General features: G+C 43.4%; 2 protein-coding genes across 2 annotated transcripts in view; one reads left to right on the forward strand and one right to left on the reverse strand.

Moving 5' to 3' along the window:
* The window catches only part of LOC147445969 (peptidyl-prolyl cis-trans isomerase FKBP15-1-like), an 86684-nt gene extending 70635 nt beyond the window's left edge, over window positions 1–16049 (forward strand). Inside the window, exons 6-8 of the mRNA XM_086525296.1 lie at window positions 14515–14571; window positions 14627–14647; window positions 15645–16049. Of these exons, the coding sequence (XP_086381422.1) occupies window positions 14515–14571; window positions 14627–14647; window positions 15645–15823 (257 nt within the window). The 3' untranslated portion in view covers window positions 15824–16049. The remainder of the gene's footprint in view (window positions 1–14514; window positions 14572–14626; window positions 14648–15644) is intronic.
* A 481-nt stretch (window positions 16050–16530) lies between these two features.
* Window positions 16531–19245, reverse strand: LOC147445970 (uncharacterized). Its single transcript, XM_086525295.1, has 4 exons — window positions 19095–19245; window positions 18941–18991; window positions 18767–18866; window positions 16531–17193 (listed from the first exon to the last, which is right to left on the reverse strand). Exons 1-4 carry the CDS (start codon window positions 19167–19169, stop codon window positions 17009–17011), a joined length of 411 nt encoding a protein of 136 aa, XP_086381421.1. The 5' UTR covers window positions 19170–19245; the 3' UTR covers window positions 16531–17008.
* Window positions 19246–23744: the final 4499 nt, after the last annotated feature.

Consider the following 23744-nt stretch of genomic DNA (forward strand, 5'->3'; position numbering starts at 1 on the left):
ACACTGATCCACCCCCGAAATACCCAGGATGTACCGTGGGTGGTGGAAAAACTGAGTGCATAGCCTGGTATCCAGCTCCCTGTCCATTCAAGACAGCATGCTGGCTCTGAAAGGTGGCGGGCTGAACTGGCATAACCTGTGGAATAGGCGTTCTAGCCACCTGTTCAAGCACGAGAGGAATCTGCTTTGGAGCCCCCGACTCCGCAACATGCGAGTGTTCCCTTTCCTCGTGCGCCTCATGAAGTACCTGGGCTTGAGCTTCAACAAGCTCCGTACGCGGCGTAGGTTGCCTATTTTGCTGTTGCACTGGTGGCGCTTGCAAGAATTCCATAAACCTCGGATTCTGCACCAGATGCGAAAAGACATTCACCGCGGCAACTAACTGAGTCTTAAACGCATCATCCTCAAGTTGCCCTGTCATAAAGCCCTGTACTACTGGAGGGACATTCACGTTGACAGGAGGTACAGACTGACGTGGCCGTGAGCTCTCGCCAATCTCAAAAACCATAGGAATCTCCTGCCTGTCCTTTGGAGAGGAACCCTCTTCCATAATTCCCTTCCCCTTGTCGGCCATAGTGTAATTCCCGTGTTCTTGCACTGTGTGTCTTTACCCTGAACAATCCAGGCTCACTCTTTGAGGAAAAAGTGATTGATATCCCGGCAATGGAACCATGAAACCGGCCCGTAGGGCGGTAGGCGTTGGCTTTCACCCGAAATTCTTTACTTTAAACACACACACAGAGCACTTTGCAAAGAGAACCTGCGACGGGAGTTAACACTTGAATACACACACGGCTCGGAAGCTAGAATGCTCCGAGCAGACGCCGACAACCTGAAGGCCCCAAAATTGGCGCCCCTTTCGGTATTTCTTTATTCTTTAGGAGGGTAAATTACAAGGTAAGGTCCTGGGAATCCTTCACGTGTATCCACCTAGATACCATTTGATTTGGCCAAATTTCGGCAGCATAACAGCCCCAAAACTTGCGCGAAACCAATTCCCCTGCTGGAACTCGCTTGCACTGTCGTATACCCTCTGATTCCTGTCCAAAAACAGTAAATTCAGCACGCTGTATTTACTGGTTTTTGCCCTGTTTTCAGCCCCAAACAGTCCCCTAACTGTCCTTTGCCAGTGGGGCACGATTCCCAATGATCCTGGCGTCCGTATGGCTGAAAAACAGTCAAATTACAACGCATACACAGCGCTGATTTTGCACCTGTACGGTGAGGTTATGACCCTCACCAGTGCCTGCTTTGGAGCAGCAGTTAGCTACCCCTGTTCCTGCTCAAGGAGGCTCTTGCCTCAGCACAAAAGCATGAACCCACACAACTGTACATCAGTCAAATGAGTAGCCCTCTTGTGGGGCATCACATAACTGCACGTAGGGGAGAAAGAGAGCAGTATGTAGCGTGCGGGGCATCACTCCCGTCACCATACTGTACATAGAGGGCAAGGTAAGCATTCCATAGCTTCTGTACCTGTTGCAATCCGCCTGTGGCTGAAAATGGCGCCCCCTTTGATGATGTGCAGCTCGTTTTTGCCTCCCAGAGTGGCAGAATCGCTCACAAGCTGACACGTCGCCCAGTTTCCGAGTTTGGGCTTTCCCTGCTAAAAATATCTCAACTGGTGCGTCAGTTGACTTCGCGGCAGAGTTGTAAAGTGTTCCCCTAGTCATACCGAAGGTAATGACGCGAACACATTTCGTGGCCCAAAATAGCAGTTCCCTAAATTTTAGGAGATGCTTCCGTTGGGCTCCCACTGGTCTTCTGACCATCTATCCTCATTGGGACCGCATCCAAAAATGCAATGTGGCCCAACTGTCGGATACCTTTTGTTGGTAGTCCCACCTTGACTTTACGCCTTAATTGAGTTCACTTCCTAGTATCCACCAACTTGCTAAGTGCGACGGGGGGACCTATATGATCTTGCTCTGAGCCTAGACATCCTCTTACCATACGAATTCCAGTGCCGACCACTTCCCGTCTGCGGGTGAATCTACCGTTCACATTGGCCATACAATGTCCGACCGTTTGCTACTTCAAAAAGAGGGTCTCAAAATAAATAAAATAAACCCCATTGGAAAGAAACCAACAACCAAGGTTAGCAGTTGCCACATCTCTGTGACATGGTTAATAACTGCCACGTCCTCGTGACAATTAACACTTGAATACACACACGGCTCGGAAGCTAGAATGCCCCGAGCAGACGCCGACAACCTGTAGGCCCCAAAATTGGCGCCCCTTTTGGTATTTCTTTATTCTTTAGGAGGGTAAATTACAAAGAAGAGTCCTGGGAATCCTTCACCTGTATCCAACTAGATACCATATGATTTGGCCAAATTTCGGCAACATAACAACCCCAAAACTTGCGCGAAACCAATTCCCTTGCTAGAACTCACTTCTATTGTGAATACCCTCTGATTCCTGCCCAAAAAGCAGTAAATTCAGCACGCTGTATGTAAAGTGTGAGCTTTGTCCTAAGATGAGAGTCAAGGAGAGGAGAGTGGATTTATCCCACATACTGTGGAGCAAGGCTGTAGAGCTACTTAAAGCTCATTTCTTGAATCAATAAACAACAACTCATTTTGCACTACATGCTTGTCTATGGTGAGCTTGTGCTAAGCTAAGTCAATACTCAAGATTGTGTTTATGAGTCCAAGCTAATCTATCTTGGAACCTAATTCACTTGAGTGATAACCTTGCTTACACACACTCACACACTTGCACCATGTTTCTCTTTCATCCACCATAGCTAGCACGATCCCAAATCCTAACATTTGGTATCAGGGCCATGGTGTGCTAGCTAGGATTTTCATTATGCATTAGTGTGTGTTAGTCATTAGCATCTCCATTAGCTCCGATTAGCACTTCTTAATCATCTCTTTTGAGTTCTTAATCTATCATCACCTCTCTCCTTCCACCTCTAATAATCATCACTTAGTAATCACTAGACTAATTAGTTGTGAGCAAGCTCATGGGTTTGATCCCTATGAACCACTACTCTCACTAGTTAATCTTGGTGGTCAATTAAGCGATCTTTAGGTTAAACCTCTTCAATTGTGTATATTAAGTGTCATTTCCCCCTAATTTGCACTTGCAATTAATTTCTTTAGCTTCACCATTAAGCTTCATCACCCTCGTCGTCTCGAAGCTCTCCTCGCAAGCTCTCCATAGAGTCCCTAAACACTCAAATCCGAACTCGGGAGCCCCTTCATCTCTATGTCCAAATCTCTTTCTAAAGATAGGTGTGTGTGTGTGTGTAAACCTGCCAAGCCCGGCTTAAGAACCTGCTTTTCGGAGCTCTCCCACAAGCAAGGCTCGTGGGCTTGTTGGCCCAATTTAGATAGCCTATTATTGGCTTGAGGTTTCGGGATCAATTCCTTGCATATTGTGGGGGGAGAGTGGGCGGACCCGAAATTTGATTCAACTCCAACTTTTCGGAGAAGGTCGGGTCTGCTAGGGACCGTTTCTACCAAGCATCTTCCTCGTGCTCGTGGACGCCATTTAGCATCGCAAAACGGCTTTTGAGCTTGGCTGGTCCGTTGGGGAAGAGTCACATGCCCACGGCAACGCGCCTTTTTCTTCTTTTCGGCTCCCTGTAAAGCGGGCCATCCCGCAGCAATTGCCCGGCTTACTTTGCCTTGTTGGGCCCCCCCTTCCCACGCCCACCGAGGCCTGCCCGAACCTTGGATTCCCGCGGCTGCCTCATATGCCAAACCCTCAAAGGCCACTAGCTTCTTAAGCCCCCTTTCCCACTAAGTGGCCCGTTGCCTCCAACCTCCAAAGACCCCTTTAAGGGCTTGCTCCCACGGAGTAGAAATCCCAAAAGAAGCCCAAAGGCTTCCAAGCTTTTTAAGCCCTTGCTCCCACAAGCATAATCAAGAAGGTGTCTCCATAACCTCCAACTCCCTCAAGGGGGCAGTCCAACAAAGCTGCAGCAAGGTTTTCAAGGCCTTCCAAAAGGCATTCAAAGGCGGATCTCATCGCACTTCAAAAGGCATTTCCAACCAATTTAAGGGAGGGTGAGACTTCAAAATTTTATCGAGCATCCAAAGGGGCCATTCTCACCGACCGCGGCATTACCAAGCATCCAAAGGAGCATTACTTCATTGTGAAGAGGGGCTTCACCGATAGTGAAGAGGAGCTTCACATTTGAAGGGAAAAAATCGAAAGTACAAATTAAAATCTTGCAGCCAAGCACAACAAATTTCTTGCAATGTATGTAATTGTATTTGTCTACATGGATGACATTATGTGCTTTTGTGATGGGATAGACATTGGCATTGGAGAGTCTCCAAATTGAAGATTTTGTGACAAAGTGTATGAGAAACACCGCATGCTTGGGCTCTCGGAGTCTAACCAAGATGGAAGAGAGCATTAATTTTTGCATAAACCTTTTCATAGGATATTTTAGCATATTGTTGCATGTCATTATGACGCATGGAATAAAGCCCGATTGTACCACAAAAAGTGGGACAGAAGTACTCGTTCGAGGGGAGGATACGAAGTCAGACCATGAAGCAGTTAGAAGCAACAACAGAAGCAACGAAGGCAAGAGACCTGACAGAGGATCAGCTCACATAGTAGAAGACAAAAAGGACGAAGACGAAGGTAGTGTTTGGGAAGACCCATTTTGAAGATGCGGACTCTCTACTTGTAGGGGAGGACTTTTTCCTGTGTGGATACCAGCTTATCATTCTGTGTGGACATCACCATCCTTTGTGGATCTTTCTTGTGTGGATTTTACCATCCTGTGTGGATATCACTATCCTTTGTGGACTTTATTTTCCTGTGTGGATATCACCATCCTGTGTGGATTTTGTTAGCCTGTGTGGATCATGCATCTTCAGTATCTTGTCTTAGTCCAAACCTCAAGGGGAGGATTGTAAAGTGTGAGCTTTGTCCTAAGGTGAGAGTCAAGGAGAGGAGACTGGATTTATCCCACATACTGTGGAGCAAGGCTATAGAGCTACTTAAAGCTCATTTCTTGAATCAATAAACAACAACTCATGTTGCACCACATGCTTGTCTATGGTGAGCTTGTGCGAATCTAAGTCAATACTCAAGATTGTGTTTATGAGTCCAAGCTAATCTATCTTGGAACCTAATTCACTTGAGTGATAACCTTGCTTACACACACTCACACACTTGCACCATGTTTCTCTTTCATCCACCATAGCTAGCACGATCCCAAATCCTAACATTGTATTTACTGGTTTTTGCCCTGTTTTCAGTCCCAAACAGTCCCCAAGCTGTCCTGTGCCAGTGGGGCACGATTCCCAAGGGTTCTAGCGTCCATATGGCTGAAAAATATTCAATTTTCTGCGCATACACAGTGCTGAATTTTCACCTGTACGGTGAGGTTATGACCCTCACCGATGCTTGCTTTAGAGTAGCAGCTAGCTACCCCTGTTCCTGCGCAAGGAGGCTCTTGCCTCAGCACAAAAGCATGAATCCACATAACTGTACATTGTTCAAATGAAAAGCCCACTAGTAGGGCATAACATACTGCTCATAGGGGAGAGAGAGAGCAGTGCGTAGCGTGCAGGGCATCACTCTTGGCATCGTACTGTACATAAGAGGGAAAGAAAGCACTCCATAGCTCTTAACCTGTGACCAGTTTCTCAATGAAGTATCCCCCCCAGCATAAATCGAGTGCCCCCTCTTCTGCCCTTGACCTGTAATGCATCTGTGAACAAATAGATGCAAAAGGGGAAGATTTCCATGGCTGCCAAAACCTGCGTATCGTTGAAAACGCAACAAAACAGCCTTGTAAACACGCATCTGATGCCTTTCAATGCTGAAAATGAGCTCCTTGGTCCCAGATAAAGTCATGGGAAGCTAAAACATGGAGAGAAATGGCTGAAAATCACAGTTATCAGCCTCCAAAACTGCTCCAAAAAGTCAATTACGAGTTCTGTTTTCCCAAACTCGGTAAATTGACCAAAAAGTGCCAGTTGGCACTCATACATGCAATTTTCCCGCGTTGGGCTTCCTGCTTAAAAATCTCTCAACTGGTGCATCAGTTGACCTTGTAGCAGAGTAATAAAATGTTTCCCTTGTCATTCCGAAGGTAATGATACGAACACATTTTATGGCCCAAAATAGCAGTTCCCTAATTTTTAGGAGATGCTTTCGTTGGGCTCCCATTGGTCATCTGACCATCTATCCTCATTGGGACCGTATCCAAAAGTGCAATGTGGCCCAACTGTCGGATACTTTCTGTTGGTGATCCCACCTTGACTTTATGCCTTTATTGAGTTCACTTCCTAGTATCCACCAACTTGCTAAGTGCGACGGGGGGACCTACATGATCTTGAACTGAGCCTAGACATCCTTTTACTTTACGAGTTCCAGTGCCGACCAACTTTCCGTCTGTGGGTGAAACTACCGTTCACATTGGCCATACAATGTCCGACCATTTGCAACTTCAAAAAGAGGGTCTCAAAAATTAAACAAAATACATTGGAAAGAAACCAACAACGAAGGTTAGCAGTTGCTACGTCCTCGTGACATTTCCCCCTTGCTCCCACTTTTTCTTTTGCCCAGTCTCCAAGCTCTTGAGTGCATCGGCTCATGAACTCCTATCAAAGCCATGAGTTCTTTTACCTCTTCGTCTACATTACCTTTGTCTTTTAGGCCGCAAATTCTCACATGTAGAGAGCGTACACTCTTCTTTGCTCCTCTTCTAGTGTCAAGTTGATAATAGTGGGTGTGTGTGTTGTTTCCCTACTTTTCTCTTTCTTGGCAACCTCAATCCATTTCTCAACCTCATCTGATTTCTGTTGAGTCTTTGTGATAACGTCCACCCAAGAGGTCATCATTTCTTTATGCTGCTCTTCCCCCTCTTTGATGGCTCGCACTTGCTCTTTGATTGTGTCGAGTTCTTCTATTACTGAGGGTTGCAATTCTCCCTCTTCAAGCGTGTTTCGTGATCGTGCCTCCGCGAGCTCCTTTCTGAGTGACGCAATCTCTTCGTCTTGGGCCGTCACACGATCTCCCATTGCAATGATCTTGCTTTCTTGGGCCAAAACGCGAACTTAGAGTAGTTTTATTGTACCTAATAGGTGGCGGTTGATCTTGTTAATGGTCTCGACCGTTTCTTCTTTGCACTTTTGGACTGCATCTTGTAAGGGGTCGGGCTTGTCATTCTACTTCCTCATGGTTGGTCGTTGCTAAACAAACAAGACGAAATTTGCAGCGGAAAGGAGACCTATACGGACCCGGGCTTTCACATTATGTATACATGTTCCCACATTAAGCGTACATGGTGTATTCAATTTCTGCAATTTTCTAAAATCCTGCAATTTCTGAATTTTGTTGTTTCTGAAATTTGTTATTTTTTGAAAATCTGCAGTATTTGAAAGTCTGCTTCTGTGCAGAAAATCTGACTGCTTGCTGTATTTAAAAATCTAGAAGAAGGTTGAGCGAGTCTCCACGTTTCTGAACGGGCAAGAATGTGGGAGGGGGCGATGGTGTTGGATGCTTCGAGTGACTTCACTTGACTGGCTTTGAAGAGGAGAGCTGCTGCTTCTGCTGAGCTGAGCTGTTGAGAGAGAGAGAGAGAGAGAGAGAGAGAGAGAGAGAGAGAGAGAGAGAGAGAGAGAGAGAGAGAGAGAGAGAGAGATAATGTTATATTAAACGTCTTCAAAAGGCCAAATGACCTATGACACCAAACTAATACAATCTTTGTGGATCTAATCGAATGTCTGGTTACAAAAATAAAATAAAATAAAATGAAGTAGAGTGAAAGACTAAACTTAAAGACTAAGATCGTCAAACTGAAATCATCATCATCATCCATGCTCGAGGATGCCCGGCATTGGGTGTTGTCCGAGAAAGTATTGCATTGGTCGTTGAAGAGCTTTGTCAATGTCCGCCTCTGTAAGTAGTCGTACTGTTGTCTCCCCTGTCGTGCTAGAATAGTCCCGATTCTCTGATGGAGCCTCCGTCGATGTCGTGGTCGCCCCCGTAGAGTGGGCGTCTAACTCTCCCGAGCTCAATGGCTCTGTCTACTAATATACCTCTCGTAGAAGTGGGCTCTGAAGTCTGCTGTGAAGCATGCTCATCTGGCTGCTGAGTCCTTGCTCTAAAGAAGTCAGTGATATCTCTCTGTGAATGTCTCCCATTGCTTGGTCTTCTCAAAGGGACTCTCCCTGTGTCTGTGCAGCTCTAGCAAAAACAATGAGGCATCTCTGATCTTGATATCTCTTGACTCTAGCCAACGGTCCAAAGTCCTCTTTGAATAGCCAGTGGCGGCCTCGTATCTCATAGTATACCGAACAATGACGAATGTGATTTAACTCTGTCTTTGGCTCTATATGACACAACTGGCATATCTTGGCTTCTGCTGGTACTCTCCTAAATCTGCCAGTCTCAGTCTCAATCTCTAGCTGATGGGATGATGTGCGCATCTGACCAATAGCACATCGTATCCTATAGGATAAATGAGTGTCCATATAGGCCGGTCTAATCACATATCCATCTTCTGTTAGTTGGAGGAGATGCTCTCTATAGAAAGCCATCTTCGTGTCTAGCTCTTGTACCGGCTGTATCCATGTGCTTATGGTATCTAGTTGAATCTGACGTATAAGTCTAGTGATCTCTGTCCGTGTGAGAGAAAGGGAAGGTGCATCCAAGGAGTACTGGAATGGAGGTAGTCTATCCATGCTGAAGCCATGTGACTAAAACCATGATGTCATCTGCCCATACCAACATGCTGTGTCCCCTTGTAGCACTAGCTGTCGAGATCACTCAAGGGCTAGCCGGGCATATTTGTATGCATGAAGAAAACTGATCTAGTAAGGGCCTCAACTACGAGGGGGGGGGGCAGCTAGCTCAGCTCGAACAATCTCATGTGGCGAGATCATAGAGACTAGAGGCCTCTCCATACATCTCCATCCATCAGTGCTACAAGATCTGCCCTGGTGGTCCACTGAGGGCCCCCAAATCTGAACCCCATAGAGCATAGCTGAAGCCTGAAGCCACTTGAATGTCAAAAAGCCACAGCTTTGTTCAAGGTTCTTGAAACTGAAGCTACTGCTCTTCTCAATGAAAACGTCGGTCCATTGAAGACTACCCCAAAATAGGTGTATGCATATGTATACTCCACCGTCTCTTGGCCATATGTAAAAGTGGGTGCTGACCTCCTGACCCATTGTGGTGTGGTGTTAAACACCATGACCTTGGTTTTCTCAAGGTTAACAGACAATCCACTATGGTGGGCAAATGTGGACAAAGCATCTAAATTACGTTGCATCCCCTCCGAGGAGTCGGAAATCAACACAATATCATCAGCATATAACAATAGTGGGATCCATGTCCCTGCCAACTATGCTCCTCTATCACCATCCCTCTCAATGTATTCAGGAGCCTCATCCACATACATGCCAAATAGTGTAGGAGATGGCGGGCAACCCTGTTTCACCCCAATGGTGGATTGAACCAAATCAAAAATTCCCTCTGGAGTGCGTACATGCTGTCACAAATTGCTGACATGTCGACCCATTGAAGAACGGAGCAACTGTACGGATCTTCGCAATCTGCATTGATCTGATGATGTGGCAACTGTACTGAAAACCAGAATTTTGCGTTGACATGATGATGTGGCAGACTGTACGGATTTTCGCGTTTTGCGATGACTGTTGACGTGGCAATTGTACGGATCTTCGTGATTTACGTTGGCAGCTTTTGGGCATCGCTTTTGGACCAGATGCTTTTGGGTTTGAAGGCTTTTTATGTAAAACTGCTTTTGGGGCCTAGGGCCTTTAAATATGAGGCCATGGCCTCATTCTTTGGCATGCTTCCTAGAGAGGGTGCAGAGTTTGGAGTATTGGCTTGTACTGAGTTGATGCAATATAAAGAAATATCGAAAGGGGCGCTAAGGTTTGGGGCCAATATTCTCTAGGGTGGAATTCCCCCACTCCGTGTCGCGTGTCATCTCTCTCTCTCTCTCTCTCTAAGTTCAGTTGTTATTGAAGTGCTAAAAGTCTGTTCATTCTACTCTTTTCTATTGGCTCGTGGTGCTTTCTTGTGATACTGGTATCAAAGCATCAAGCGTGTGCTTTCCTGAAAGCATACTGGTCCTACAAAAGAGCAGACAGAGCAAGCTATTGGAATTTTATGTGAAGTGTCTTCGGGTCCTGACCCCGGACTTATTAGCCACTCCCACCCTTACTTCATCGCGCATCGGGCGCGCTCCCGTCTTCACTGCTCATGTCTTACAGGGCATAAGCCAAAAAGATCACTCGCAAGAGAAGGATCCAAGATTTGTTTCGAGTCACTGTTTTTCTCAAAAGCAATGCCGTGCAGATGTTGAAGTCTATAGCTACCAAGCCGCACACTCCAAGGACTTGGCAAGCTTTCAAGAAAATTTTGCCCGAAGTTATATGGTTTCTGACATCTTCCTTTGGAATGCAACTTCTGGTTGAGTCTAGTATTTTGAAATGCTTGCCATGGAAACCCTAGCAGATTATAACTTGAAATTTCTAGACATCTCTCAGCAAGTGTCTCTTGTTGATAACTTCGGAGGTCCCATGTGACTGCTATGTCTTGGGACTACCATCATCGCCACAGGAACATTGTTTGTCCAAGAGCTTATGGACCATGGTGCGGTCAGCTACGACCTTATGGAAGGAACCTAACCGTAATTTTTTTTGGGTAAGTTTCAGGATGGAAAGTCAGTCAACTTTTCGAGCTCGGCTGATATCGAGATTGCTTTTCAAGTTTGAAATCTGTTTAAGAATTTGTTTGGTGATCTTGTTTGAAATTTGTTTGAAATGGATGGTATATGTTGTCTTGGTGCTGATTTGAATTGTTTTACTTTGGTTTTAATACCGGTTTCAATGATTGTTGATTTTACATTCAGGTGGAGTAGTGAGAAATGCTGTTTTGGTATTGTTTGAACCTCGGAACGACATAGACGGGATGTTTGCGGAGCGTTTCGTTGTACGCTAGAAAAGCTCCGAACGACATAGACGGAATGTCTGGGGAGCGTTTGGTTGTACTCTTGAACCTCCAAGCGACGCAGGCTGCGGTCTGGGGAGCGTTTGGTTGTACAGTTCTTTGAGCTCATGGCCCGGACCTTTTTAGGTTATTTGCGGGGGGAGTGACAAATAGTGGTTGAGTAGCTTCATACCACAGACCGTTTGTCTCAGGGGAGTGCTCAGTGGCGCTATTTGTTGTGTCTGTAACATGCATATGTGAGCATTTGTGTTGCATTGTGATGTGCCAACTAGTGAATATTCCTAACTGGATGAGATTGCGTGGGTATGTAATTTTAGTGCATCAAGACATCCGTGGAAGATCAGTGCGGTTTGGGTGTGATGGCTAATTTTACTACGCCGGAATATCAAGAGTTCTGATCTGGACAAAAGGAGAAGCCAACTCTTGATTTAAAGAGTAGAAAGGAGAAGCCAACTCCTTAAGAAAAAAAAAGAGCAAGCTGATTGTCCCTTGGAAATTTTTGAGCTAACTTGAGTTGTTTTGTAGATATGCTGTAATTGGGGACGATTACTCTCTTTCACGAAGGGGGGATGTCACAAACTGCTGACGTGTCGACCCACTGAAGAACGGAGCAACTGTACGAATCTCCGCAATCTGCGGTGGTTTGATGACGTGGCAACTGTACGGAAAACCCGGATTTTGCGTTGACATGATGACGTGGCAGATTGTACTTTTCCGTGTTTTGCATTGATTTCTACGTGGTAGTTGTACGGATTTCCGTGATTTACGTTGGCTTTTGGGCATCGCTTTTGGACCAGATGCTTTTAAGTTTGAAGGCTTTTCATGTAAAATTATTTTTGGGGCCTAGGGCCTTTAAATATGAGGCCATGGGCTCATTCTCTGGCATGCTTCTTGGAGAAGGTGCAGAGTCCGGAGTACCGGCTTGTACTGAGTTGATGCAATATAAAGAAATACCGAAAGGGGCGCCAAGGTTTGGAGCCAATACTCTCTGGGTGGAACTTCGCCACTCTGTGTCGCGTGTCGTCTCTCTCTCTCTCTCTCTCTCTCTCTCTCAGTTTAGTTGTTATTGAAGTGCTAAAAGTCTGTTCAGTTTGTTCTTTTCTATTGGCACGTGGTGCTCGTCTTGTGACACATGCCCCACTACTGACTTGTATAGAGCCATAATCCCCCAGATCAACTCTTTGGGTACCCCCATCTCTTGCAGTCTGCACATCAATCTAGCTCGGGCAGTGTATCCAAGGCTTTGCTGAAGTCCACAAAGCAACAATAGAGCCGTCTCCCACGTGATCTCCCCTCCTCAATAAATGGTTTTGAGTGTCAGAATATGATCAAGAGTAGAGAAACCTCTTCTGAAACCCACCTGTCCTGCTACCCGTACACCCTCTCTCTCTCTGCCCATCTACTCAACTGCTGCTCAAGGATGGATGCATACAAACGTGCCAATGTGTGTCCAATCATGATAGTGCAGTAGTTCCCAGGCTCCATAGGGTCCCCTGACTTGAAGATAGGTACGATTGTGGACGAACTCCAAGTATCAGGTAGGCCCTTGCACATGGCACGGTTGAACATCACCGCTAGCAACTCTGCAAGCAAATCTGTAGCATGTATAAAATGCTCTGCTACTAGGCCATCGTGATCATATGCTCTCCTAGTCTTCATCCTATCAATGGCTTTCTTTACCATCTCGGTGGTAAAGAAAGCACGTGTGTGGGCATGGCTTTGGCAGATCTGAAAGAGGTGGCTGCCCCGAGACTGTGTAGAGATATGACGCATACTGACCCCATACCTACGTAAAAGTGATGACCAAGTGGGGGGGAGTGCTCATGGAAGAGTCGTCATGCCTCGCCTAAATCCTGGCTCAAAAACAACCAATATAAATCCCGCTCTAGCCGAGCTACAAACGCCCTCTTCTTCCGTCGTACCAAACACCGAGAAGAAATCCGTGAGTAATGACTCCTAGAAGTGTCTCCCAATAAGGTCGGGCTCTGGTCTCTCTGCACTCCGCATCATACCAGCTATTTTGGGGTGTGCTCCCAAAACGTTGTCGCTGCCTAGGCTTAGTGTGTGGAATGCTTCTGTTGCTGCATCCTGTAGTCTCTCTGTCAATATATAAGTGAGCTCCCCTGAAGGTCTCCCCGGATCTTCTGTGCATAAGCGTCTGTAAATACCATCTATGTAGACAGAATCAGTCTCTGAAGTAAAAGTATATTGGGTATGTGTAGGTGTCTGTGTTAGTCAAGTTGTGCTGAACTGGAATGAGACGGTAAACGTGAGGAGAGCATAATCTACTGCTACCCCAATAAGCCTGGGCCCGACTGTGAAGTCTTGAATAGAGGGTATAAAACTGGGCTGAGCCAAAACATAATTCACTGTGCTGGCCCCATGTCTATGAGGAAAACAAGTGAACCCACTCAGTGCGGGATATCTTTGGAGGCCATTCAAGATGGCCAATCCATGTGCAGTCCCCAAATCTGTCAGATATCCAGTGTGCTCTTCGTCCTGCGAACACCTGGCCAATCCCATATCACTGACATCCAATTCTCTCAACATTTCCTCTGAGGTATCGTAGGAAGCTGTGTGAGATTGGCCCGTCCTGGCATTGAAGTCTCCAAAAGAATGACATCTCCATCCCTAGAAAACTCCCATATGTTCTCATCCATTATCATGTAGGGTGACCCCCCATTGGGTGATGTATAATGAGATGTGATGGGGCCAAAATAGCATATTGCAATGTAGAGTGGCCTCCTTGTCTCTGCTTTCACTCTGACCCACATATATCTGGCCTGCTCATCCCTTTGAACAATACGAATGAGGGTTTGCAGCTCCTCTCTGAATAGGACTGCCACACCTCCTGACCCCCGTCCTCTATGCGTTGATCTCACTTCGTGCCTACAGGTAGTCTCCCAATGGTATCCCGACACTTTAAGTAATGTGCCACCAGGAATCTGATGCGTTTCCAAGTAAAAAATAATGTCTCTTCCCTTAAAGCTATCCTCAAACGCGCCTACATCTAGCTTCATTGATCTGTTACAATTCCATGCTGCCAATTTAAGGTTGGTCCGATAGGTCTCGCACCGTCATGTGGTGTGTTTTTCCAACACCACTACTCTCCCTCCCTTGTAAAAAGCAATTTTCCCTTTCTCCCTTGCCGCCTTGATCTCTGGCATCAACTCTTGCATGTGTGCTACCTATGCTAGAGTGAGGTCATCACCCAAAAATATCCCAGTTTGCTTGAGTTTGATAGGCTTTATGAACTCCTGTTGCCTAAGGATTTTGGGGTGTATACAATTGCGGAAAGGTCCAAGACATAGTTGTGTGCAAAAGTATTATCTTAACAAGAGGTCGCAAGAAGGATCTTGTATGCCAACTAGTTTCAAGAGCAGAAAATACATTTTGCTATACTCGGCTCCTTCATGCATAACTATTGCATATAAATTTTGATTTGAAGTCTTGAAATTGATTGTATAGTACTTGTGGTCCAGTGCATTTGGTGTGAACTGCGTCAAGTATGACTTACCTACATAATTAAAGGTTAGATTGAATTGAATGCAGGTGGTGCGACTCTCATTTTCGACACAGAGCTAGTTGCAGTCAATGGCAAAAGAGGGAGTGATGAGGAAGCCACACAATCAGAGTTATAAATTGTTTTGATATTTTTGACAAGACGGCTTAAACTGTAATTCTGGTGAGAGTGCTGTTGACATGCATTGAACATTGTTACATGCTTTACGAATCTCTAAGAATTCAATGTTGAGAAATCATCTCTTTAATGTTTTTTCTCCAACGAGCATTTCCTTAGCGAAATGCTCACGCCTGGTTTGTTTTTTCATGAGGTCTCTTGAAGAGTTGTAGGACACATCATTTTTGTTCTATGGAGGCGCACAACAGTGGAGAGGCATGCCAATGGGGAGGTAACCTAGTGGTAAGGTAGATGTATGGGTGGGTAAAGACCCTGGTTCGATACTCGAGGGCATCTTTCAAATTTCAATTGTACCTCCGAAAAACAAGGTGAAAAGTCACAACGTCCTACATAGGAGGATGAGAAAGAGTGTGACCCACTACTCAATGTCCCGTTTCTAGATTTAGGAAAACAAATGTCAACTATCTCATAGTGGACCACATAAACATAAGAATATGATCAAGAAAGAGGAAGGAAATAGGTTGGTCATCATTGACTTGTCATGTGGCACTAATCGACAGGCTGTATTCAACTGTTCACAATTGCTCCCAAGAGTTCCATGCTTCACCAAGGCCTTATGTTATGTAGGCCGAAAGAACTACTTGCGAGGCACAGAAATAAGGTGGCTCATATAGAAATGGAATCAAGGATCTGAATGCCAGCAGAGCTTTTGTCAGGGCTCAGACAGTTATTGTCTTCTCATCCTTTAGGTTCGTAGGCATTCACAACTTACCAGCATTATTTTCTATTCAAATCCATGGTTTGGGTAAAAGGAACAGTTTTGAAACATTGGTTTTCTTATCATTGTGATTGAGAATTAATGTGCAAGCTCGCAAGTCTGACGGTGGTATTGGAAATCTCGAATAGAATGTGACCCACGCTCATGGCACGTCAAACACAAGTGGTTATGTCATACACTGTGTGGAAGATTAAAAGTGCTCACTGATGAACGTAGTGAGAAAGGCACAAATGCTGACTGATGTTTTGTCAATATTTGCAACAGTTCTATTACAACCTATTCTTAGCGGAAGCAGTTTTAAAAGGAATTCCATCCTGCAAAAGTTCTGCATTATGAGATTCCTACTTTTGTTGAGTTACAACCATTTGCTTGTCAGCTTGTCTCTCATCCACTTGGTTTTGAGAAGGAAAATCCACACCTGCATTGTGTTTGGATTTCTATAATTTGAGAGAGTTGATTGAAATTTCTTGGGTAGGCCACCCAAGAAAGGCGCTCCCTTCATGGTGCTTCTTGTTCCCATCAGATTGTCGATGGTTAATGTCGATCAGATTGGCCTAGCTTTGGATCTTGTGCAATGGAGTGTGTGTGCAAGGTTGACTTATACTATCTTGTATCATAAAAAAGGGGAATGCTCTGTGCATTTCATTAATTATAATCTAGGTTCCTTTGTCATTCATTTGACACTTGTAATCAATCAAGGTCTCTTCTTTCTTGTCATTTGCATGATGTGTGGAGTAGCAGATCACTTTCTTGTGCTTTGAAGTTGTCCAGTATAAAAATAGACAACTTGCTATCTACATGGTGTAAATGTCTTTTCGCTCTATTTGGCGGTTATCTCACAAAGTTTGCTATGGTTTAAAACCTTCGCAGTGTATTTAAAAACATTGATAAATTGTTCTCAATAAACTAAGAAGCAACCATTGCATTTGATATGCTAGTTTTGAGCAATTGCAAACAAAAGCAAAGGTAAGATTTAAAGTCGGGGCAAATAGACATAGATAAATGTCTATAAGATCACACAGCTCCTTTTGGTACAATTTATCTTGGCATACCAATAACCAAAACTTTGTGGTATGTGATAGTTGATGTACAGAAAGTGTTTAATGAATGGCTTTCTTTTGTAAACATTGCAATTATAGACACTAAGAAATCATGCAAACACCAACTCTTATAGCTCATAATTTCTTCTTGGAAAGGGACCAGAAAGTATTTATATCCGACACGGTAGGTTGGAGAATACAGTAAAGATAATAATGTGCTACACATCATGAGTGGAACCATCCAAAGGCGCATAAGTTATTATTCCTTGATGAGAAATCAAGATCTTTTGTAGCTCGGGATTCCTTCTTCGAAAGGAACTAGAAAGTGTTTACGTTCGACACAATAGGTTGCAAAGATAGAGATGTGCTACGGATCATAAGCGAAACCATCCAAAGATGCACAAGAAATCCTTTATGAGTAGTCAAGACTTACTTTCTCAAATTTTTGTTTTTTTGTTGCAAATTGGGTTTCCTATAATGAAAATATTATTAACTTGATATTCTTGAAAGTCTTGGAAAGAAAGCATGATTGCTTTAAAAGGTTGAAGGTGTTGTCCGCACGGTGAAAGCTATATAATATATAAGTACTTAAGGACATTTCTGCTTTCCATTATGAGTAAGCTGATTGGCGTAGCATGTTCCACAGATACCATGGTTGCCTGCAGTTCCTGGTGGTACACATTTGCATCTATAACAACATGTTTGACATGCCCTTATACAAATTTTGGGTCGACTATTTAAGTGGCACCTAAATGCACATGCAGATGTGCAATCTGCAAAACCAAATATTTGTTAGAAACATCATCAACAACAATAAAGCTTTGAATATAGTAGTCAAGATTTTTGTAGATTCATCCACAGAAGAGCTTTTGTGTTGAAAATGCACAACTTTGTAGCTTTTATGACCTACTACAAATATGGATATAAAACCCCTTCTTCTCATTTACTCTATCAACATTAGTTGTCATCATGTAGTACAAAATGTGTTACTCTTGATGTTTGTTTGGGAACGTTTGGGAAAATTCATTTTGGCAACCGTATAGAGCCCACCTCACTCTATGGCACGACCACATGGCTCAGAGGGGATCTAGGGCCGAAATTTGGGTTGTTGGGGGGGGGGGGCTCTTTAATCTCAGCCATTGGACCTCCAATGAACTAGGGGCGGGTAAACTAGGGTGTGACCATGTGCCATGCCAACGTGGGTCGGATGAACTAGGGGCGCAATTTTTACCATGAAACCTTTCCCAAACATTGGTTATGATATAAGCTTTCAATCACATTGTTTTTTGAATGGTATGTAATTAAATCCTTATTGTGTAGACATTATTCTTAAAAAGGGCTTAGTAGGCATTTTTTTCCTTATTAGCTTCTTGAACAAGGGTTAACCAAAAGTTTGCGCTCTAATGTTTTGTTTCCAAACAGTAAGAACTTTTCTTTCTTTGATTGAATCTCCCTTCATGCTTTTCCGTGTCTTAAAATTCAATTAGCTATCACAGCACACATTCATAATTTCATTGGTATCAATGTGAATGTACATAACAAATGAAAAGAAGATTGTACCAATGTACTCATAATAAATTCTCTATGTGGTGTTTGTGCACTTACCCCTTAAGGTGGTTGAGAGCTTGTATGTAATATGTTACCTCATTACTTGAAAGTAGTAAATAATTCAATGTGGAATGTGACCTTCCTTTTTTGTTGAGAAGAAGTCTACCACGGGTGATAGTAGAGTGGTCATATGATTTAGGTTGGCATATAGGACTCATAAATAGTCATGTAATCAAGGTAGTTAGAGTGGTATGTGACTTTAGGGTAGCCCTAAAGATAAGGTGACCAATTCCAATGTTTTGTTGAATAGAATGTGAGCCTTTTGCATTGAGCATGTCTTTCCTAATCACAAGAAGTTTTTTGACAAATTCTCACAACAATTCCCACATTGTGACTTACCGTAACATCATGAGCTTCTGTGAGGGAGGCACGGCATACCTAGCTAGGTATGCGGTGCCTCTCGAGCAGAAGCTCATGATGTTATGCATTGTATGAAAAATAGTGAAAAAGATTGTTTTCTGAATGGTGAGCCTTGTGCTTCATAATACCATTGGAAGGGGTGGGGGGACACAACCCAAAGTAAAAAGGAGAAAAAAAGAAAACAAGGTGAAGCCTCACGTAGACAATTTAAAACAACATAGAATGGAAGTCAATTGTGTGCTTTAATGAAGGGATCAAATCTCTAACAAAACAAATGCACACAATTAATTTGTGCCCTTTTGTTGCTCCTACTCTAAGGCATGTTTTGACATGCCAAAAAAGAGAAAAAACCACTTGTTTGTAAATGTAGTGACTTACTGATAGGAGGGGGTGGTGGAACAATTGGGGATGGAGTTGGAGGTGCCGCCAAAATTGGGGGTGGTGCCAAAAGAGGAGGTAAGTTGCGAGAGAAATTAACCTGCAGTTTCCAAAAATAAAAGTTGGGCTCACTAAGCTACAAGATATTTAAATATTTTGTATTAAACAACTAACCGTGCTTTGTGTGTCGAAGAGTCCGGAAGCTTGGGCCTGACAGCTCCAATCCTACAAAGAAAATTGCCTCAAGAAAAAAGAGAGAGGGAAAAAAGCTTGAAGCTCTGGAAAATGCAATGCAGCAGTGCAAAAAAGAATATAATTAGCGCTGAACCTTGCAGCGAAGGGGTGCAAAAGCCAGGGCTGAGAATGCGAGGACGCAGATGACAAGAGGGCAGATGGACGCCATTTTAGCTCCTCACTACATTCAACAGAGGAAGGACCCTGCCTTTTATACACACACACACACACACAGAGAGAGAGAGAGAGAGAGAGAGAGAGAGCACGGGTCTTTCACGTCAAGTAGCTGGCGAAATAGAGAGAGAGAGAGAGAGAGAGAGAGAGAGGGGATGGGGGGCGCTTGTTTGTTGAGTTGCAGTACAGCTCAGTGAATAGCAATGGACGCTTATCCTGAGGAGAGCGCTTAGCCTCTCTTGGTGGAAGCCAGCCAACCTCCACGCCCATGCACAATGATGGTCCCGCTCTCTAGTCTCTCTCTCTCTCTCTCTCCGTCTCTCTCTCGCACGCACGCGCGCGCACCCACACGCCTTTTGTTTTGGTGAAACCTCTCTCTCTCTCTCTCTCTCACACACACACACACACACACACACACAGTATTTTCTTGGTGTCCTCGCCAGTGTTGTCGGGAAAATTCATTTTACCAAAACATACCTTTCTTGAATTTTTCAAGAGGAAATTTTAGAAAATTGGATTTATTTTTTGGGGTTTTCCACTAACTTTCTCTATTTTGGGTCGGAATTTCTCCTCTTCCCCTTGCCTTCAACAACCGGCATTTTTTGAAATTGAAAACAACACAATATTAAGATGAAACACATTTTTCCCGAACACTGGGACTCCTCGCACATCCACATCTCTCTCTCTCTCTCTCTCTCTCTCTCTATATATATATATATATATATATATATATATATATCACAAGAAGATTTAGAAATTTTCTCATGCAGGAAAACATAGTCTTTTTCATATAATGCATAACACTATGAGCTTCTGCTTGAGAGGCACCGCATACCAGGGCTAGAAAAATACATTTTTCCTACCCGGTGAAAATAAGGGAAAACTTGAAAGTTTCCCAGTTTTTAGGTCAAAAGCTGAAGCTTTTGCCGGTAATTACACTAAAACTTGTCTAAATTTCCCGGTTTTTTTAAAGGCAAGCTCCAAATTCAACCGGGATTTTACAATTTCAGCCGGTTAAAATACACTGGACCCCTGGTTTTTTCTAACACTGCCGCATACCTAGCTAGGTACGATTGGGGGCAGGGGACCACCGCCCTCTAGAGCAGAAGCTCATGATGTTGAGGTAAGTCACAATGTGAGAATTATTGTGAGAATTTATCCAAAACTTCTTGTGATATACTTTGAATCCTTGGAATATTCATTTTACCACTCATTTGTTTGACTCGTGTAACCCCATGAAAGAATAGTAATTTTAAATTTGCACAAGTGAATTTTTTTTTCCATCTTCTTTACTGCCTTTTGCAATTGAGTTGCATGAGCCAAGTACCCCGTGAGAGCGTGCGACTTCCTTTTTGCTCCAATTTCAATGGCCTTTTCTTTGCAGTCCTTTTTTAAAGGAAAAAGACACTTGCCTTTAGATGACTATCCTACCTGTCCTAAGTACCCTTTCTCCCAAAGTTTTCACCCAAATGAAGAAGGCCCATATCCAGGGGAAAATCATTTTCAGAACCTTACACAACTCCTTTTTGTGAAAAGGAGATTTTCAAAAATTTAGGTAAGTTGACCTTTGCAATTAAAAGAGGTCAAATATCTTGTATATTAACTGTACATTAGTTTCAATTTCTGCCCCTCACTCACTCTCTAACATGACAACTACTTGGCCTTCACTGAGTGTTCTTAAGTACTTCCCCTAATCTTATTGCTAGAGACTTAACATGGTTGAGAGAGTTGAAGATAGGTACCAGTCTCTCGTAAGAGCCATCAGTGGTGCAAAAGAAATTGCATGGTCTCTATTGCAATAAAATCTCAATTTGATAGATGTCTTAGAAAACTTGGGTTTTACATGGGCAGAACAAGGTGCAGTCAGGTTCTTTTTTTAGATCTGCCAGGCTTGACAAGCGTTTTATGTTTGCTAATATGCTTCAGGACCAATTGGACATTAATTGCAAAACTAACTCTTCTATTCTCATCTCTGATCATGGGATTCTATTGTTAAGAACAATCAAAGAGCCTTGTCCCTTTTTAAAACCCACGCTAAAGAGCTTAGGGCTAACAAAAGGATGATGAATAGGGAGAAGATTCTTTGTTTTGAAGGTCTTCTCTGCCTATCTAGGTTCCCCTTCCCCTGAGTTGATCAGGTTAAAAACCTCCCTTAAACTAGAGGAACTCCTCGACGCTCAGTGCAGCCTTGCTTGGACCAGAGAATTTTGGGTGGCAAAATTGACCAGCCTAATAAGCAAATGTTTGAAAAAGAAAATGATTTTCATTCCTCTTTTTTTATTGAATGGATGGGCAAGCATGTGAAAATCAAGTTGTTGATCCTCAGATAGCTAAGAAACTAGATATGCCCATTTTAGAAGGGGAGGTCACGAAAAAATCCCTTAGTCATGATGGAATTCCCAATGAGTTTTTTATCACCCTTCAAGACTTGCTCATCCCTTCATGAAGGTCTAGCAAGAAGCACTGAGGGTCGGAGCTTTCTTCTCCAACATAACTTAGGGTTTTAACGTGGATTTTGACAATATTGAGTGGGACTTTATGTTTAAGTCTTTGTATAATATGGACCGTTAGTGCAATTCCTCTCAATAGATCTATTAGATACGTCTGTCCTCTTGCTTCTTTGCTTTTGGCAATGGACCATATGGGAAAAAGCTAAATTTTGTGTTAACTTACCTGTGCAATTCCTCTCAAGAGATCTATTAGATAGGCATGTCCTCTTGCTTCTTTGCTTTTTGTAATTTATTTATGGAGGGGTATCATTTAAAGCACTTAAAAAATATAAATATAGATTGAATGAAAAAAAGGGTGTGCTGTAATCTTGGAAAATTCACAGATAAGGGATTTTCATAATACTCCTTGAATGCACATGATATAGTATTTTTCCATATAGTGAACATCCTTTGGGGACACTAGAATCTGCAGCGTGTGGGTGACTTAAGGCATAAGCAAAGATTCTTTAAGTTTGTAAGATTTTGTGTTGAAATATCATGTCGATGATATGTTATTTATCTTCTATTTTTGACAAATTATGACATGTAGATTAATAACATAGCGGAAATTGCTTTCTTAAAGGCAAAGTAATGGTTTTTAGTTATGGTACACTAACACAAATTTGTTGTAGGGTTGATAGGTGAAAAAAAAATCTGGATTGGTGGATTATCTCTTGAATGATATCATATTCTCACTCGTAAGGCTTTGTGATTTTGTTTGTTTATAAACTCTCTCTCTCTCTCTCTCTCTCTCTCTCTCTCTCTCTCTCTCTCTCTCACACACACACACACACACACACACACACACACACACACACACACAGTAAGACTTCAACTTTTATAAATAGACTCATATGGGCTCAATGAGGGACCCATGTTAAGGGGGGGGGGGGGGGAGTCTTTGCCCTAGTGTTCGGATCTCTCATTGCCTCTTTGCTCGTGTGCATACATAACACTCTGCTGTAGAAGGTGTGCATGCCAACGATCTTGCGTTCTCTCTCAGTCTCACTATTTCTTGCATGATGCCATCATTGTCAAGGTAATCACATTTAATTCTATCTCTTGTTTTGCGCTATGATTTGTGTATTTGCAAGGTTCTCTATGCTATTGGGTGTTGTTGTAGTGGGCTTGTTCAATCTAGATGCGTGTATCTCTCAGCCAGGCTGTCATGTACTTGCAATCAATGCAAATGGGATGTGCATGTGCATTGAGAGGGACACATGTTTGGGGGGGACAGAAGTCTTTGTCCCAGTGTTCACATCTCTCTTCACCTCTATGCTAGCATGCATACATAGCACTCTGCTCTAGAATGTGCACATGCCCACGCTCTTGCATTCTCTCTAAGTGTCACTATTTCTTGCATGATGCCATCATTGACAAGGTATTGACATTTAATTATATCTCTTGTTTTGCATTATGGTTTGTGTATTTTCAGGGTCTCGTATGCTATCAATTGCTATTGTAGTGGGCATGTTTGATCTAATGTGTATCTTTTAGCCAGGGGGTCATGTACTTGCAATCAATGAAAATGGGATGTGCATGTGCATGTGCATAGAGGGACCCATGGGGGGCGGGGGTTGGGGTTTCTTTGTACCAATGTTCATATCTCTGTTCACCTCTATGCTTGTGTGCATACATAGCACTTTGATCTAGAAGGTGCGCATGCCCACACTCGCGTGTTGTTCTCTCTTAGTCTCACTATTTCTTGCATGATGCCATCATTGTCAAGGTATTCACATTTGATTCATTCACTTGTTTTGCGGTATGATTTGTGTACTTGCAGGGTTTTCTATGCATTTGATTGATGTTGTAGTGGGCTTGTTTGATCTAGATGCGTATCTCTCAGCCACGGTGTCATGTAAGGTAACATGGCCAGAATAGTGGCGGCCCCCAACTGGAGCACGCCTAGTTGCCAATAATAAAACACTCTTCATCGTAATGATATAGCTGCAATACAAAGATGGTTTTGGTGCATGCCTCGTTGCACTTAGATCATGAGTTCAAAGGCATGCTTTTACTAGCCCTCGCATGCCACAACACTTTACGTTGCCAATTTTGCAAAGTAAGTGTGTGCTTGCAGT

The sequence above is a fragment of the Adiantum capillus-veneris genome, chromosome 12, assembly GCF_014529385.1.
Source record: "Adiantum capillus-veneris isolate H3 chromosome 12, ASM1452938v2, whole genome shotgun sequence".
NCBI classification, from domain to species: domain Eukaryota; kingdom Viridiplantae; phylum Streptophyta; class Polypodiopsida; order Polypodiales; family Pteridaceae; genus Adiantum; species Adiantum capillus-veneris.

Coding starts and splice junctions, on each gene's coding strand:
- LOC147445970 (XM_086525295.1), bottom strand. CDS start 19,169: ATGGCGTCCATCTGCCCTCTTGTCATCTGCGTCCTCGCATTCTCAGCC. Junction 18,867..18,940: donor TCTTCGACACACAAAGCACG/GTTAGTTGTTTA, acceptor TGGAAACTGCAG/GTTAATTTCTCTCGCAACTT. Junction 17,194..18,766: donor TCCACCACCCCCTCCTATCA/GTAAGTCACTAC, acceptor TTGGTTTTGCAG/ATTGCACATCTGCATGTGCA.